Genomic DNA, 19,626 nt, shown 5'->3' with positions numbered 1-19,626 from the left:
GCTTCTGCAGTCAGGAGGAAAAAAGCAGTTCCACAGATCAGTGACTGCCTGCTCAATGTGTGAGCTCTGCTGTGCACTGCAGGACAGGACAGCTCTATGCCACTCCAGAAAAGTGAATGTTTCAAGGCATCTCTCAGGATATAATGTTCATTTTCAGTGTTTTATGAACTAGGCCAGAGCAGATGGTGACAACTAGCTTGAAGTATTGCATCCAGAGGAAGCTATTACCTCTCATTCCTCACTAAAATGGAAATTTACTCCTCTGTTGTTTCAACACTGTCAGCACAACACTGCTGTTTTTTCTCTAACACTTCCCCAGCAATCTAGCATGTACTTTCCCCCAAATGCTTTTGCAGTAACTTTTCATACTGTACATGAGTTTATCACAAATGCTGATTTCTGCAAGGATTTTCATTTTAGCCAAGAAATTCTACACTACCAATTTCATACTTTTTGTTACTTGAACAACTTAAAAAATGGCTGCATGCAAAAAGAATGCTTTGGGTTGTTGACTGTATGAAATTCAGTTATATCTCAATGAAGTGATTTCAGAACAGCCTGTAGTTTCTATCAAGATTCAAAGGCATGCTAACAAAAAAAAGCTGGGGATAAGGAAGGAAGAACTCCATTTCCTTCCTGTTTACAGAGTCTGTGGACTCTTGCCAGCAGCATTTAACCTGGGTCTTAATTAACCAGTACTGGGACACTCCAAATGAATCCAAGTACAGACACTGCAGTGCACAGGGGTGTGCTTTGACCAAGAAACAGAACCTGAGGCAGAAATTATTGTGTTAAGTGGCAACTGCTGGAACTGGTTAGGAAATCCAGCTTTCGTTATAGTCAGATATATTGGAGAACAAAATTAAATTCTATAAAGGAGATACTTTATGCAAAAGATGGGTTTGCCTCTATATGGGAAGATTATGGAAAGACAATTTTAATTGTGCATCTTACCAAGAAAATGTGCAATGAACTGTTGCACTAACATCTCCACAATATATCCTAAAACCCTTTTCCTTTTATTCCCATTGTTACTATGTATTTTCTTTCATGTTATCTTGGAATGGGCCAGAAAATGGTAAGCAATTATATTCTTACATTCTGATATTCAACTAACATTTTATTGTTTGTGTTTGAGTTCCCCACACACACACAAAAAATAAAGTATCTGAATGTTTAAGAAAATTCACTTTGGGGAAGAACAAAATATTGCTTTAAATAGATTTGAATCCCAAATATAAGTGTACAATTATGTTCAGAGGTACAACTGGCCTTCTCATGTCAAAAATTCTCTGAAGAATTAAAAAGTACACCATGTAATATTGGCTAACTGGTTTCTATGAGAGAGCTTCCCTGTCACAGCAGCTTTCCTACAAATTCTCCTGTATGAGGCAAGCAATAAAACCAGCAAGATTAAGAGTAAATTAAAACCCATCCCTAGTTACAGCTCATTGGCAAGGGTATTCCAATGCTAAATTACAGGCAGCCATTGACTGATTATAGGGACATTTCAAGGTCATTTTAGATAATTCCAGCATTCCTGCAATAAACAAATCTTTCAGGAACACATGAGCTCTATGACCAAGATATTCAAGTGCATACAGGCTTTGTCACAGCCCTAGAGTGCACTGGTAGCAATTTCAATACTTAAAAAGGCATTTGATGTTCTCAGCTTTTGTGTGTGCCAAGGATTTTTAAAACCTCTTTTCAACAACAGCTGGTAACAAGGCTCTGAGCAGGACAAGCCCAAATTCTTCAAATGAGCTTCAAACTAATTATTTTTGATCCTGATAACCTGGGGGCAGGAAAGAAGAAATCAGAGCAGCAAGTCCTCCTGTTGCAGGTCAGGCATTTCACCCAGCTCCTCCAGCACAGTTCTCCTGCTGAGCCTGGACAGAGCATCCAGCAATGTAAAATATTTATACAACTTCTGCTGATAAAGTTTCCAGGTGACAAAGATTGATACAAGAATAAGTAATGAAGACAGGTTACTGTTACAGACTGCTAGATGATTCAGCCTGAGGATAACAACATGCCACACTTGAATATGATCAAGTAGGAGTTCACTGAAAATAGCAGGTTTGAAGAGAGCTGTGTGAGACACCTCAGCCAGCCCTCTCCTTGTCACTGCAGCCTGATGGATGACACTCATCAGAAATGGCACCAAATCCCAGGAGCTCTCAAAAGAAAAGTAAGGATAAATAGCTGGAGGTTGTTTTTTTTCAGATGTTTAATAGTAGAAAACAAGACACCATTTATAGGACAGTTGCATCACTAAACAGCAGAATATTTACAACAAAAAAAAAAGAATGAACAGTCTGTGATGGTGTTATCTGAACAAGGCAGAGACAAAAGGAAACACTTCCACTGACCTAAGGAGAAGCTGAGTGGAATGCCTGGATGAGCTTAATTGATTCAGTAGCTCTATAGGACACATGGAAAGAAGAGATATCAGGCTTATTACCTGATAATCTTAATTTACCTGACAACAGCAAGATGACACCTGTTGAAGTATCACACTCGGGGGAAAGTTTCAACTCAGATTTCATAAGCAGAGGAAGCAGCTCACAATAAACACACATGCAAATATCTTCAGTTACCACAACATACCAAAAAACCTTCCAGAAAGCATTTGAAGTCTCCCTTTTCAAAGGCTTTTATAACTAGAGTCCCTAGAGTGAAGGGGGGGGAAGACTTTTGTGTACCCAAGGGGCTGGTTTTAAAACACCACACCCCACACAAACACAAAAAACATGTGTCAAAACCAATCACTGAGCACTTTCCCACAGCAGAAAAAGGTCATTACTGGAATTTAGCCATCATTCATCATGGACAGCACATGCTGACCAGCACACACAACCTGGATGAAGAGAAGAAAAAGTGACATGGCAGAGTCTGAACCACTTCATATCACCAGATCTGAAAAAAAAAGGTGCCTGAATAAATCTGGAGAATGAGCACAGACAAAAATATCAGGTGAATTCACAGAAGATGAAGTGATGTGACTAGAAGGAGGACATCATCATGAACCTCATGAAGAGGTGGGCTCTGAACCATTAGTCCCAGAAACAGGACCAGGAGTCACAGTACCTGTGGAGCCATGATAATTCCTAGGATTTATCTGCCCTACACTCATGCCAGGGTGTCCCAGTCCCTGTCCTCCATCCCATTATTGCCACCCTGAGCAATCTGTTTCTATTCAAGGGACCACAAACATCTGATCCATCTCAGCATTTAATCCATCCTGCCCTCCTGGAACACACTTGAAACTTTACCTGTATTGATCATATTGCCAGGCACTACTTGAAATGCAGGGTGTAAGCACTCACAAAAACAATGGCACACAGCAAGGGCTTCTGGCCACCTTTCCTTCCTGCCAGTAAATAGATAGCCAGAGTTCTACTGGCAGAGGTATCTTGCTGGACAAAGCTGGTATATATCAAAATAAATACTTATTATAGCTACAGGAATTTGAAGCTGATAAAGCTGCAGGAGTACTGAGTTTATTTTACAGGAACACATTACTACTATCTGTTAGAGAAAAGCTTATCAATAAAATAACAATTAATTCTACACCTGCTTGAGTTTTATAGTTCTGTCATTTGACTGCAAACAATTTTTAAGTGTTTCTTTTGCTTTCAAATATTCCTCTACCAAGGCAGCAATTATTATTCAGGTTTTTATATAGCATTGAGAATTCAGGCCTTATAATTTTGTGAAAGCTTCCTTTATTAATTTTTGTACCATAGGAGAATAACAGGAATCTCCTTGAAAGGATTATTCCAAAAGATTTAATAATTTTATAAATCTCACATGGAGATTCAAAGAGAACTTCAAATACAAGTTTCTCTCATTTGTGAATGCAGGTCTCTATTCTTACAAGACAGTGCCAACTCACAATACTTTCACTGGAGAGCAGAGTGAATTTGCATGTGCAGCTGTAAGAGAATCACTTTGACAAGTCCATTTGGGGAGTGTTCCTCCACATCATTCCACTGGAACTGTGCAGTATAATTTGTAATATCACAGAACTTCAGCAGTAAAGAAATAAACCCCCCCACCTTAGTAGAGAGCAAAGTACAGACCTGTATGAAGCTGGACTTTCCCAATGACTCCCTCCACCAGGCCCAGACAAATGGGATTCCAAGCCAAAAGAAGATCAGTGGCTGCAAAAAAGAACAAAGCTCCTGTTTTTAAACAGTAAACTAAACAAGACAATTAAAGTGAACAGTCACCCTTCTCCACTTTCCCCACCTTAGAGGGTAAAAAATGTAAAATAATTCTAGCAATAATAAGATGATGTACACATCCATTTTTGCTTGCTACCAAGTAGGTATGAAAAAAATATATAAATCCCTATCACAGATGTTTTCCACATTTTTGAGGGGCAGTAATTGAATTTAATGGAGGCTTAATTCTTCTCATATCCACTAGAATTTTTCATGTAAGCAAAATTTTACATGGCTGTAGTGAAACTGAATAGAGGTCACTAAGTTACCAGCACAGCTTCAAAACCCAGCAGATGTTGACTTTCATTCCCAGCTCCCTCCTATTTGTATGCTATTACTTTCACATCCTCTTTCTATAAACACACAGACACTTCCTCTTCTGTTAAAACACTCTCCACAAGTACATGGAATATCAAAGTACACAAAGTTAAGGTTCAGGTTTTTAGTTCTCCTACTCTTAACAAATTCCAGTGAACCACACAGGAAGTAGAAGAGAAAGCAAGAAGAAAATGAGTTTCTAACTGTGGTGCAGTACCTGTTCAAGGATTTGAGAGAGAGGGACAAAAGGAAATTCCCAATTCAAATCTTTAAAGTGAAAACAAATACTTAAAAGCAAATATCTGTGTAGGAGAGCAGAATCTCAAAGGAGAATAAGTTCTTCTATACCCTTTGTTATTATTTACCAAAACACACTTGTTCCTAGGTAAAAAGAGCTTCTCCACTTTTAATATCCAGACAAATTTAATATCTTAGCTGTAAGTAGGTGTAAGTAGATGAACATTTGAAGGAACAAACTCACTAAAGAGTACAAGTCAACCATATAAACACTTTATCTACAATATCTTTGTTTCTTCTTGTAAAACTGAGATCTGCAGGTGACAACTGTTAGTATGGTTTTTTTTAAAAAACATCCTTGTTTTAAAATACTGAATCCTCCTTGAAACATTTGTAACTGAGGCCTTGATATTCCAAGAACACACAATGATTTCCCAGTTTCCACTGTAACATTTAATAGTACTAGATTCAGCTATTTTCCTCATTAAACACAAGCATTTCCATGAGCTACAATAGAAACGGTTGGAGTCAGGGTAGATCCAGAATAAACTCATTAAATGGGATGGATCACACATGTCTTCACACAGACAAGCAAGAACTAAAAGCCCACCGTAGAAGAATTTAAAGCAATGTTTGCAGCAGCATGCAGGGCTGCAATTAATTAATTAATAGTGTGTAACCATTCTGGACCAAATTCCTGTTTTCTTCCTTTCTCTAGACAGTGACTTGAGCTGCACAGAACCTCGTGTGAAGCATGGCAGAATAAAATGAACTTCCTAGGGAGACTAACACAGCTGAGCATCAGGAAATCAGTGACAGTGGGTATGAGAGGTTGGTGTGCCTCAATCTCTGCTGAAACACCTGAACACATCTTGGATCCTCTGACACATTTGTGCTCATACAAAACAAGTTCTAGAACAGCCTGAGCTCAGTTTCACTCCAAATAGCACACAGGAGAATCTCAGTGCTGAGTGGGAAATCTGCACTAGCAGCAAAGGGGAATGCAGGCAGCCTTCCTCTCTCCCAAACTTTCCACCTTCTTTCCCAGTTTTGTCTAAACTCTGGGACTCTTCTACAGCTGCACTGTCTCACACTTCGTCTACTTATTGCTATCTTTGAATTTATCTTTGAAATTTCTTTTATCTTTGAATTTTAATTTGAAATTTGAATTTAGCCTTAAATTCATATTTTCACCAGCCAATGATATCAAGTAGCAAACAAAGCCAGACACAGGAGGAATTTAAAGAACCAAATCAATGAACCAAACCATAAGCCTAGTAATCTAGAAGATATGCTATGCCTTTCTAAAACTCTGGTTTCCTGCTGTGATAAAGTATTAGCAAGAAAATCTCACTTGCTATCCAGAGTCTTCATCTAGGAGTTTACAAGAGATAAAAAAGTGAGGAAACAAGGTTTTGTTTTAATTAGAGGAGTAAGGAAACAAAATTTTAGACCTGCCTGTAAAAGGATATAAGAAAACAGAACATCTTACACAGATGTTTTATTACTCTTGTGAGTTCCTCTGACAGAGGCAGCACTAAAAAATTCAAGCCTTCTACAGGACTCCTACTACCCCAGCAGCAGAGACAAAATGAGAAATGACTCTAAACTTTAAGTACTGACAAGCTTTGGAAAAGAAGAGCATGTATTTGGTATCAAATGCTTATTCCACTTTCAGAGTTTAAAGGCAGCAAATACAGATCCACCAGCTGGGCAGCACTGGCTCTCAGGTCAGTGTGATTATCAAGCTACCAATGGTAAAGGCTGACTGCTTAAAGAAAATTTTCCACAGGGAAGACAGGGTATAGGGGGAAAAAAGATAAATAAATAAATTAATATAATATATATATATTTAGCAATATATAAGGGGATTACCACATTTTTTTCATTGTCCATGAAAACCTTGATGCAATGAAGCCTTACAGGAGAAATGCTTTTAGGCTGTGAAAAAACACCAATTGTGGAATCACACTGACTTCCTTTTGGTGATAGCATCATTAAATTTGGGTTTCTTACACTATTTCTAGAGAATATTCTATAGGAAAATATGTGTGACAGCACAGAGGCAAGGCAGTTTTTTTAAACTAAATAAAGCATATTTGGTTCCAACCTGATTAGAACTTTGTTATTGGTTAACATTCAGTTTCCTGTGTGACAACTATAGCTCAGAGCCAACACCCAATCATGCTGAATAAATATCATTACAGTAAATACCAATATGAACCTCTTGCTCCTGATGAGTGCACTCTGGAAATAAGAAATGGATGAACCAAACAAAATAAAAGTTTAAATATAATTCCCCCACCCATCCCCAAAGATGGGCTTTCACGCTGAGTGCACTCCTTTTCACTATGTATATGAAGAAGTTGCCTCCAACTTTTGTCTAACACTAAAATTGATCAAGACTGTTTCCTTGCAGCTATTTGGGAAAACTGGCAGCAGAAATCTCTAGCCACTATCTTGAATCTTTGAAAATTATCACCACTCTATATTTAAAATCGTTACATAAGCAAAGATCCAGAGATCCAAGAATGTTAACTGCAGATATAAGTATTTAACTGTATCATATTTTACAGAATTTATGAGGTAGCCTAAAACGGTAGACAGTGATACATGCTCAGAAGGTATGCACATCCTTTTGAAGTCATAAAAATAACCATACAAAACAAAACTGAAAATGTTCTATTCAAAGTTTTACAGACAGCATACATGAGACCTGGCCACATTTGACTGCTGAATGCTGAAAGAGCTCATGACAAGCTTGATTATTTATTTTTTGAGGAAATGACTATCAGTAAGAGTTAGCCACCACAAGGCTCTATCAAAGGAAACTCTGAACTTTCCTTACAGACAAAACAGACAATGTTTTGAGATATAATGTGAAATACAACTTATCAATAATCACTCGTTTCCCCACAGAAATTTCACTTCCTATAAATGTCATACTAGTCCTCCTTTAAACCTCACAGAGCCAGGAATAAAGACTTATCAGTTTTAAACTGCACCACAGTGATGTTGAAACTGCCTTAACAGTATTGTGCTGATAATAAAAGAGCAGTGTCAAAACAGTCCTTGTCCCTGAAAGCAGAAAGGCAGAAGCTGTGTCCAGAAAGAATCACTGGGAGCCGTGAGATGAGTCCCATGGAAGATCTTCCCTGACTTGAGGAATTCTCTGCTGTCCTCAATGTGTTTAAATTTGAGAGAACTGCCAGTGTTTGACAGGCCTTAACACTCTGATGTATGCACTTGCTTACCAAGTTTCCATCCTGAAGTACAAAATCGCTCATTCCTTCCCTTATCCTACTAAATAAATTCAAGTTACTGAAACAAATGTTGGGTTTTTTTGCTGATTCCTGTCAGAGATAAATGACCACTGCAATGCATTTACCATTCACAGTGATTGTATCAGCATTCAGTTGCAGCACAACAGAGGTTCTGTCACAATTTCAGAACAAAACCAGCTTTGATGTGATTGACTTCCAGCACCACCACCCTCAGAGCTCACCAGCAGTGATGCAGAGCTGTGCAGCACCAGATAAAGTCTCTTCAATTCTTTATGTTTACACAAACATAACCCTGATAAAAGTGATACAAAAGCAACTTGGAAGAACATCAAAACCCAAAACCGCTTTCTGGCTCTTTCTGCAGTCTGCCACCAGCTGAGTTGATCCAAGGTCAGGCACAAACTCTGATAGGAAAACAAACCACTGCTTTGGGATAAACCACTTGCTCAACACAGAATGGCTGGAGGCAAGGCTGGGGAGGCAGGCTGGCAGCTTCCCCTGGAGAAGGCAGGAAGAAAAGAAGATTTAATTTGTTATCACCTGAAGCCAGCCCATACTGCCTGGTTCAATCCATTGAGTAGCTGCAATTGTTTCTGTTCCAAGCCTGCTGTAGTTCAGAGGGCACACACACACCTCTCATCTCCCTGGCTGCTGGCATTTGGGAGTGAACTCCAGCTAGGAATGTTTCCTGACAGTGTACTCAATACAAAACACACACATCATCACTGGACTGCCTTTAGGTTACACTTAAGTGTATAAACATGGACATTCATGTGTCAATTCTCAAAAAGTCTTCCTGGAGTCTGACAGAACACTAATTCTCCATCATTTTCACCACTCAACACAAGCCACAGATATTTATATAGAAAAAAAATAAAAGCAGAATGACTCACTGTGTACAGCCAAAATAAATCATGAAGTTCTGCTAATGTAAATTTTAACATCAGAGGTGTTAATTTTCAAGAAGAAGCTTCAGTATTTTAAAATAGATTTCAGGGGGCTTTTTTTTCCCTTTAAATTGTGTCTGCTTTAGATCAAAAACAACTGCAAGACTTTATTATTAGCATTATTTGACCTTTATGACCTCCTGTGGCTTTCCAAAAGAAAGTCTGCTTCCAAGTTCCAGTTCATCTTTGAATAGTGCTCTGGAATTTTAGCCAGGATTAAGAGATTATGAATTAACTGGGAAGACTTAAGAATAAAAAGTTGAACTTCTTTCTCTTGCAGGAAACAAAGTACTACTTATGCAAATAAAACTTAGGCTAATTGAGTTTTCCTTTCAACACTGATTTCTAAAACTGTATTTAAACTACTTGCAGAAAGATGAAGCATTAAGGCATTGAGTATTACAAGCTCTTAATTGTTGTGAAGTGTTAATTTAATTTACTTGCATGTTCTCCTCCAAACTATCCCTTCAAGTAATCACCTACTTTATTGGGACACTTCCTTCAATATCTCAGCATTAAAAGAGATGCACACAAACAGGTCAAGTACAATTTAGTGACAGATTTAAAGCAGTGGGGAAGGCAGCACACAATAATAGACATCTATAGTGCTGCTGCCAAAGCAGGATGCAAGTCCCAGAGAAAGCAACTAACAAAAATGAATCCCTACTACTCATCTTGATAAAGAAATACTTCTTTGTATTCTGGTGCAGCCAGAAAATCCCTTGAGTCACCAGGCATTGCTTGGGAAACTGGAAAACATACGGAAAAAGTTCAGTTGTCTGGAGAGTGTCCAGTGTTACATGGAATTGCACAAGGAACCCCTGTGCTGGAAGTGGAAACAAACTGCTGTCACCAGTGTTTGCTCCAAACAGAGTCTGACCCTGTGCATCAGTGGCCTGCAAACTTTTTTATCAAATGTCACACCAAGAAAAACAAAATTAGCACATATCCCAAATACGTATATTTATTTGTCCAGCAGAACACATAAAGCATTGATATTGCATGTATTATAAAACATACAAACAATAAGAGGTTTTTAATGGGTGAAATAAACATTATTTTAAAACAGTGTTTATTTTTATTAATGGTATGAAGTATTTTCTTCCTACACCCCCAGTGGACTGCCTTGAGCACCCACAAGCTGTGCACCCCACTTCAGAGACCACTGATGGCTAAATGTATGCCACAAGCTGTGATGTTTGAAACAAGAATCAGCTCCTCACATCCCTTCCACAAACCTGTAAATACCACTCAGAAAACCACCCAGCAGGGACTCTTAAAATGCAAATAAGTGCCAAGCCACTGGAGCTCAGAGGGTTGGTTTTTTGCTTGGTTGATTTGGCTTTTTTTTCCTTTTTCTTTTTAACTTTAGAGCTTCCTTTTATTTTTCACATTGCTGAACTCTGTTAGCAAACATATTTTCTCAGAAGTAAAACAGAAGAGAAAAAAACATATTTTATCCTTCCAAAAGCAACAACTCTTCACAAATTAATATTATTCCACACCAACACACATTTATCCCTATTTTTAGCCAGTATTTCAACAAAGCTCAAGTTGTTTGAGGATACCCTTAAAGCTAAGAAAGCACTAGGTTGTCTGCAATTTTTTAAATCCTATTTACTCTGCAAGAAGGAAACTATCAATCAGGCAGGAAAAAGATTTTATTCAAACCTACTTACAAAACTGACAGCTTAAACACTATGTTCACTCATTCTGAAGACTGTCTATTAAAAGTTTGCTCAGCTACAGCTATACTGAAAGAAGAGCACAAGAAAGCTATTAAAAATTAAAATATAAACATTTACTGAGCAGAAGGATTTCACAATTATGGAAATTAGTTTGTTTTACTAATCACTGAGCTGACTTATGCTAATGCTCCTTAAGAGCCATGAGAGAATTACAGTGTGAGCCAAGTTGAAGCAAGGCAAAGTTTTCCCTCACTGTCACCTGTTCTTCTGATGCCATAATTAACTTTCCTCCCTGATTGTCCAACTAATCAGTCTCAAAGCACAAGAAGAGTTATGTGTTGGAAACAACCATTTCTAACACTAAATATGGGGGTTATACTCAAAAATTTGGCATGTGTTGCAGGAACAGACAGGATTACCCCACCCCTCCAATATTCCTCCCTCTGGTTTTTTTTTTAAGTGTTGGGGACAATTTGACTACTCAGCAGAAACATATTATTTAAATGTTACTGGAAGGCATGCAAATATAGGGAAACACTTAACAATCACCCATATGTGCAAAAGTTGCTGTTTTTCCTTAACTGAGAAACAGACAAGGGAAAAAAAAAGTGAAAGATAACAATTAATGGCAGACCAGCATATTTGCCATTTACATCTTGCAACTACCTCTTGGGCAAGGTCATTTACTTTGAAATTTGGCTCAGAATTCTGTTTTCCAGTTCAAAGCATGTTCAAGGGCCTTGTTCTCAGTGTTTCAGAGATTCAGCAAACACTGCTCCACGGTTCTATTCAAGTAAGATTACTGCCTTAAAAGGAAAAACTCAGTGTTCAAGTGCTATTTCATTCATTTGGGTTCAACTTTTCAGGAAAAAAGTCCTCTCCCAGTTTTTATTGGGTAAGATGTTTGGAGCAAGAAAATATAACTGATGATTAAGTATTAATATTCCTGTTTACCAAAGCCCAGCTTTAATAAAAAACACTTTCTGCACTATTGCCAAATTCTTCCTCTAGATACCCAACCAATAATTTCTCCTCTTCTTGATACTCCACTCCCATTACTTTATTTTCTATCCCATTCCAACCTGCAACAGTTGTTTTGAAAGAACACAAGCAGCACATCAAACAAGTGGCTGCCTTGTCCTGCAGTTCAGTTTTAAACTTAAAATCACAAAAATTTTCACGTTTCCTTACACATACAGCTGAAGTATCACCCACACCATTAAACTGTGAAACAACCTAACAAGAAGAACAGTGTTCTCATGAAAAAACCACAATCCCTTGGTACAGATGCAGATCTTTCTTAATTGAAATCAGTGCTCTCTGTTCTAAATATTTTAGCTGCAGTTAGTCTGCAATTTCCTACTCAATATTTAGTTAATACTAACTCATGACATCAAAAATGAGTCACCTCTGCCAGCAAAATACAAGCCACAGAAATGCACTTAAATTAGATTAATTTTAATTCCAGGGGAAGGCAAAAAAAAAAAAAAAAAAAAAAAACCACAAAAACAACATCAAGACCAGAATATCAAGATATGAAGCATTACGAGTTTTTCCTGTATTTAAAACCTCAGGTCATTTCAGCATGGACAGGAATTCCAAGAAAATCTACATATCTAAGTTAGGACAAGTTTGGCATTTTCAGAACTCTTCATAGAAGGAAAAGGAGGAAAAAAAAAAAAAAAAAGAGAGGGGAACACCCTTGTCATATTCAACTCATCACCTGCTCAGACTCAACAGGAAAGTAAAGAAACACCTCACCTCAAGGTGTATTTAATTCTCACCAGGTTAGGCTTTAACACACTATCAACCCACTTAAGTCTCAGTTTTAGGTTTACTATGTTTTATAAAAAGAACCATGAATGGAATTACAAAGTACATTTTACTTATAAAAGGTAGAAAGTAATTTCTCTCTGAGAAATATATAGGAAGACCTCGCCTCAGAGTCAGCTAAAACAGTGACTAACGTATGTAATATTTAATCAGAGGAAGGATATAGAGCAGCCCACTCCCCTGGTCCCCTCTGTTCTCTTTCACAAGAAGGCAAAAGCAACAGGGACCCAACTGCTGCAGATTTTTTCAGCCTACATCCTCGCTGGGCTGCAGCTAATGCAGATCAGGTCTGACATCTGGCTTGTCACATACGCCACAAGGACGTGGTGCTGACAACCCAGAGAGAGGAGGGAACAGAGGAACAGAATGAGCAAGCAAGGGTGAGAAACGGTGCAGCACCCACTGCAGCTAAAAAGGTGTCAAAAAACAGCTTGAGGTTCCTTCTGAAGTTACTTGAAATCCTGAAGCTCCAGCCTCCTGTGGAATTCATTTCCCAGAATAGATAGGCAGTTTCCAAGACATACTACTGAAGTTCAGGAAGGCAGTTTTGTATGAAATAATTCAGCAGCATGACTTCACACTCAGGCTGTCACCCCTCAGAGCCATGTCTAGGACTGCTCTGTAGACTTAAACTTAGCAATACACATTTTGGTGGCAGTGGCATCACTCCTTACACCATTCATTAGCTCAAAGCTTTCACTTGAGCACTTCCAGGCTTCCACAAAGAACTGCTCTTCCTCCTCCATTCTACAGCCATGAAGAGCAGCTCAGGAATTCTGACAAGTCAATTCTACATGACTCCTGCCACGCCTTTGGGGAGTAAGGCAAGCACACAGCTGGAATATTAGATGGCCTTATGATTTGTGATTCAGAGATGGTGTCACACTATCAGATTAAGACACCTAACCTGAAATGTGTCTCCTGCTACTCTGAAAATACTGTTGGGTAACACATCCCTCACTGAAAGTATTTAAAGTGCATTGCTTCAGTTGCTGACTCGCAACCGTTTTCAACAGATGAAAATGAATACTGCAACAATAAATTCCTAAAGTGTTTGTTTGAAACAAACAAATGCTCAACTGCCTCTAGTTTACAGTTCCAGAGGTAAAATACAGCTTAACCCATCTTACTCTTTCAGAGGCAATGGAGTCTTTGAGCATGACATCCCCAAAAGCTGTGTCAGACTAATTCCAATCTGTGTACCCCTCAAAATATTTTGTAAGTTTTTTTTTCTCCAAAGCAGTGGGAATCACCACAATGACAAGAAATAGTTTTAGTAGGAACTGTTCCCAATCTTATTTGACATTACTGCCTGCAATATTATCAAGGCCAGCACAATGATAATAGAAGCTTTACACCACAACAGTCTCACTCCTTCTACTGCTGTTAAAAAATGGTAAGGAGAATTCACTGCCTTCAACACTTTCTATCCTTTACACACACACACATATATATGTATACATATGCAAATATAAACACAATTTATATAAACACCATCAATAAAAACATATTTCTAATCTGTGTAGAACTACTAGTCAGGAGCAGCCACACAAAGCATAAACAAAGTAATCCAAGAGTGAAATCCTGACCATGACCTGATGTAAGGCATTTAAGGCATGGTTGAACAGCACATGTTTTTTCTCTACACGGAAAAATGTACACTCTCAATAGCCAAATTATTAAAAAAAAAACAAAGTCTATGATGCCAAAGTGATTCATGGATTTCCTGCAGGTGACTCATTAGTGCTTTCACTTTAGAGAATAAAAAAAACAGAAACATCTTGTAAACACAGGCTGACATCCTTCAAACGAGGGCCAACCTCAGACTTTGCTTATAGCAAATATTTACCAAGATTATTTGCCATTTGTTTTAATTCAAGCTGTTATCTCCATGATTCAAAGAGGTCAGAAATACAGCTCTCAATATCGGCACATTTTTCTGAACATGCCTTTACAGTTGAGGGAGGAGAGTACTTTAAAGCTTAGCATCAGTTCTTTAGATTCAGACCTACCCTCTGAAGTAATGATTTGCAAGGTTTACCAGTATTATCTATTTCAACCCATGAATATGCAAAGATTAATTCAGAGCAGCCTCTATGAGACAGAATTTTTATAACCAAGGCCTCCAAAACCAAGCAGAGACACACAGCTAGATCACAGCCTTTTGACAGATTATTAAACATGTCAATGAACACAAGTTATGACTTTGTTGGTTTTTTTTAACACAGCAGTGACTCATCACACAGAAATCCATTTACTCATTTCCGGGTATGAAATTGGCCTCAATAATAAATAGTCAAATGTAATAAAATTACAAACTTGACGATATGCAGTTTTGCCTTAATACAAGAAAGAGCTATTGATCTAAGAAACACTTCCTGTGAGAGAACTGTTTCTTTCTTGGGCTTAATTTCAACCTGCTAAGGTATTTCATTTCACAGACCTGGAGTCCACTGTCAAGATGATGATCCACAGAGAGGGCTGGAAAAACAAAGCTGCAATCACATGGAAATGGGAAAGCATTGCTAACAATCGAGAGTTTCAAGCAGACCAGGGGACTTTAATATCACATTACCTTTCGTTAATCTGCAGGTCACACACAATAGGGATCACATGGAAACTGCCTGAAAATGCAGAGGCAGGCAAAGGACAAAATGTTGCTGGAACAGCAAGCAGACAAACTGCTGGGCACTGGCAAAGCCTCCAGGAGGTTAAGGTACACCAAAAAATAAACAAAAAAACACAGCAATGGCTGCATGAAAGCAAGGCACTGATGCTTTTAAAAGTTGAAGTTATCAAAGACTAATCTCCAGAACTATAGATCACTAGTTGGTGGTTTAATTCCTGTGGATCAAGGAAGACCTTTCAGCCCATGCAGATGGCTCTAGCCATCACAAACCTAAACCTGAGAGGTTTTCTCCCCTGTGAAAGCACAGGTTTCACTGACTAGCAGCACTGTCTTCTAGCTTAACATCAATTATTTTGTAAGGTCATTTGCAAATCCAAGTATTGCTGGGAAGTTGATGGACAAGAATTAGTCACGCTAACTTGACACAGATTGCAATTTTATCTCAGAGATGCAAACAAATTGTGCTGAGAAGATACAGCCAAGGATGAAAACATAAGAAAGTGCAGTACGAAAAACAGTTCTTTGAAAAAAAAACACAGATAACAATGGTATTTGCTGTTTACATTTAAAGCTTGCCCAGCCTTTCACAGAAGCTCATAAAGTCTACTGTACTCAGATAGTCAACCTGGTCAAACACATGTTTAGCCACCTTTTTTGGCATAACACAGATCCCAGTTTTAGAAAGCTGTAAGTAACATCTGTGCAGCCTACCGCACGTTTTGGTGAAACACCCAGCTAACTTAGAGCTCCTTTCTCATACAAGCAGGGTCAGCCTGGTCCTTTACATCAAAGCTACATATAAGAATCAGAGAACGATGAACACACATAGAACGGTTTGGCTTGAAAGAGACTTTAGAGATCATCTCGTTCCAACCTCCTGCCATGGGCAGGGCGCACACACTACACAGAGCAAAGGCGGCATTTTATTTTAGAGACACCTTTACTCCTAGGCAGGACAGGACAATTACCATTCTTTCAAAATTCCCTTTTACACAACTCCAGCTCAATTTTTGTTCGCGCTGCCTTCCCTTCTGTCTCATATCGATACACAGAGTGGAGCTCTGCGCGACTGTCGCTTGCACAGCCTGCGAGCACTGAAAAATTCGGAAGCGCTGTAGAAGCCACAGAACGTCAAAGGCTCGGAATGGACCTTAGAGATGACCCGGTCCCGACCCAACGCAGCCGCCTGTTCCGTTTCCCCCGGACGTGGCGACCCCGGGGCACACCTGCCCAAAGACACAACGCCCCGGGAGCATCCCTTACGTAAGGCTGACACCGGCCCCCAGCGCAGCGATGCTCCCCGGGGTGACCGGGTGCCTCTGGCCGCCGGCACCGACCCGGGTCACAGCGGGCACGGAGCGTTTCCCCGCCGCTCGATTTGCGGGGAAACAGCCGCACGGCGAGGCACAGCGCCACCGGGACACCGGGGCGATGGGCAGCGCTACCGGACCGACCCCGGCCCCGCCCGGCTCCCAGCCCGCCCTTCCCCGCGCGGGCGGGCGGCGGGCGCGGCCGCCGGGGGTCTCACCGGCTCGCAGCTGCAGGCTGCCGTCCCTCCGGCTGCACCACAGCGCCCGCTCGCCGCTCTGCAGGATGTAGTGGTCCTTGGCTTGGAACAGCTCCATGCTGGCGCGCCGGGAGCCGCCGGCAGCGAGGGACGGAGGGCGGCCGGGGAGGAAGGGGCGCTCCCGCCGCCGCCGCGCGCGCGGCCCCGGGGGCGGAAGGGGGAATGGCCGGGCACGGCGGGCGCGCGCTCCCGAGCGGGCGGGCGGGCGCGCGCACGCGGGCGCTGCCACCCACCCCGGAGCGCGAGCGGGCGGAGCGGGCGCGAGCCCGGGTTCCGCTCCCGCCGCCGCACGTGACCGCGCGCGGCCCCGCCCCGCGCGCCTTTAAAGGGGCAGAGCAGGGGGCGGGGGCTCAGGGGCGGGGTCTGTGCTGGGGCGGCCCCTCGGAGGGGCGGGGCGGCGCCCCCGAGCCTGCCCGACGGGCTCCGGAGGTCTTGGGGCTGCTTCGCTCAGCCCCCTCAGCCCGGTTCCCCCAGATCTATTCCCGTCAGCCCGGTTCCCTCAGATCGGCTCTCCTCAGCCCGGTCCCCTCAGAAAGATTCCCGTCAGCCCCTTCCCCTCAGCCCGGTCCCCTCAGATCGATTTCCTTCAGCCCGGCTCCCTCAGATCGGCTCTCCTCAGCCCGGCTCCACTCAGATCGATTCTCCTCAGCCCGGCTCCCCTCAGATCGGCTCTCCTCAGCCCTTTCCCCTCAGCCCTTTCCCCTCAGCCCTTTCCCCTCAGATCGGCTCTCCTCAGCCCGGCTCCACTCAGATCGATTCCCCTCAGCCTCTTCCCCTCAGCCCTTTCCCCTCAGCCCGGCTCCCCTCAGATCGGCTCTCCTTAGCCCTTTTCACTCAGCCCTTTTCACTCAGCCCTTTCCCCTCAGCCCTTTCCCCTCAGCCCTTTCCCCTCAGCCCTTTTCCCTCAGCCTCAGCCCTTTTCCCTCAGCCCTTTCCCCTCATCCCGGCTCCCCTCAGTTCAGCTCCCCTCAGCCCTCAGAAGGTGATACGCGGTATTAACTCGTGGTGAAAGGAGGCTCAGGCTCAGCACAGGGCTCATCTTTATTCTAAATATTGACCCAGAAGGCGAATTATTCAGAAGGGCAAATTATTCCCTCTGTCTCTTCTGCAGGCGACACTGGAAAATGTACCTGCAAAGTTGTCACTGCTACAGACCGTTCCCAGCCTTACCGAGGGCTTCTCCACAAGCTTCCATAGCTTTTGTTTGGTTACAGAAGCTGAAGTCCCACTCCCTGTGAAATTGAGGAAGAGATGGACTCAGACAGAAAGCATCCTGTCCTGCAAGCCAGGGGAGTGACACCTGACATCCCAATGAAGGGCTGCTGGCTGCTTCAGTTCACAAAAGATTTACCAATTATTGTTAAACCACCTACAGTAGGAGAAAAACACTACTTTCAAACCACTCTTTGAAAAGATCAGTTTCTCTCATACTATTTTTCTCCATTTATATATATTATTGATGCCACAAAACACTAAGTGACTAAAGGACATTAAGAAATGAGAAATCTCATTATTAAATGTGAATATTCAAGAGGCAGGGAAGAGCTTGCTTTTGGGAGGTACTGAGCAGCCAGTCTGAAAATGCATTTAAGTGCAGGCATGATTTTAGATGTATAATTTAAATAGGTTTAATTGAACATTAAAATCTTTTAAGATAAGCATGCACTTCAGAAATTTCCTGCTTTGGGACTAGGAACTGAGCTTCTCAGTGGGTCAAAACGTTATTTTTACTTCAAAGTCTTCTGCACTATCATTCACTAAATATTTCTCTCTTGCAATATCATCTCTATTCTGTTTGCGTTTCCCAAATAGTTCTGTGTTGTAGCACAATGCATAGGTCACCATTAAAATGCTTGCAGGGATTTCAGGGACAGACTTTTGTTTTGCCCTTTTTCACGCTTTGATCAGAGCTTTTGTATTTCCCTGTGGGTAATTTTCTGTTTGCATTCAGTGGTTTTCCATAGATTCACAGCTGGGTGCTGTTTTTATGAGCCTCACAGCTTTAGTTGGTATAGGGGAAAAAACTGAAAGATTAATTTTGCATTTTTGCAATTCATTGTCACTAGCTGACGGTAAGGAAATGCGTAGGCTGACAATTAGTCATGCACTCTCTCAGTATTACCTGATTGCCAGCAGCTTGAATTCAAGTTTAAATGTTGGTTAAAGGAAAGGAATGTGATCTAGTAACACTCTACACTTGGAAGTACAATTAGCTGGATATATTGGACAAATACATCACTCTTCCTGAGCTGAAGGGTACCAGATTTGGAAATGACACTGTAGGCAGCAGGAGGAACTTTATTTCTAAATGTTGGTCATTTAAAAGTCGTGAAACAATTCGTTTGTTTGTTTGTTTGGCCTCAATGCTCCTGGCAGCCTCCAGAAAAACATTAGAAAAATCTTGGGTCATCTTTTTTGATGTCAAAGTAACTACAGAAGCATTTCTTGTTACCCTTCATGCTCCTTGCTAGTTTTTAATCCATCTGTGCTTTGTCCTTCCTATTTTCATCCCTGTGTGTCCAAGGCAACACCTCTATATTCCTCCCTGGCATTCCCTGCCCACTTCCATGTGCTTCTGTTTTCCTTTGGAGCATAGGGAGGTTCTCTTAGTGAGGTTTCTTTCCTCTTCTGAAATGTTTTTGAGAAGGCTTTTGTGTGCTTTTTAGAGAGGGTCTGTTATGTATTAAACAGAGACTGAAGAGTCTGCTTTGAGAAGGAACCTCAGAACAAGAGCAACACAAGAGGGTCTCCTGGCAGGCAATATAGCAGATAAAAATATGTGTTTGGGACTGGAACATTTTCTGAAGTGACAGTAAATGTACTACTGAAAAATAGTTGTGTGTTGTGTTCTGTAACAGAAAAATACAAAACCACTGGCATGAACATTAGGTTTT

General features: G+C 41.1%; 1 protein-coding gene across 2 annotated transcripts in view; it reads right to left on the bottom strand.

The window, feature by feature from the left end:
* The window catches only part of INPP5F (inositol polyphosphate-5-phosphatase F), a 37,424-nt gene extending 20,520 nt beyond the window's left edge, over positions 1–16,904 (bottom strand). The window contains exons 1-2 of one of the 2 annotated variants that reach the window (XM_021529278.3): positions 16,694–16,904; positions 4,086–4,166 (exon numbers count right to left, since the gene is read on the bottom strand). In XM_021529278.3, the coding sequence (XP_021384953.1) occupies positions 4,086–4,166; positions 16,694–16,790 (178 nt within the window). In that variant the 5' untranslated portion in view covers positions 16,791–16,904. Of the gene's footprint in view, positions 1–4,085; positions 4,167–15,111; positions 15,131–16,693 lie in introns of those variants that run through there. The other variant, XM_077784719.1, reaches the window with a different exon arrangement.
* Positions 16,905–19,626: the final 2,722 nt, after the last annotated feature.

This window comes from Lonchura striata, chromosome 7 (genome assembly GCF_046129695.1).
Source record: "Lonchura striata isolate bLonStr1 chromosome 7, bLonStr1.mat, whole genome shotgun sequence".
NCBI classification, from domain to species: Eukaryota; Metazoa; Chordata; class Aves; order Passeriformes; family Estrildidae; genus Lonchura; species Lonchura striata.
Note: the sequence above shows the minus strand (reverse complement) of the source record. Positions and strands in the feature narration are given on the sequence as shown.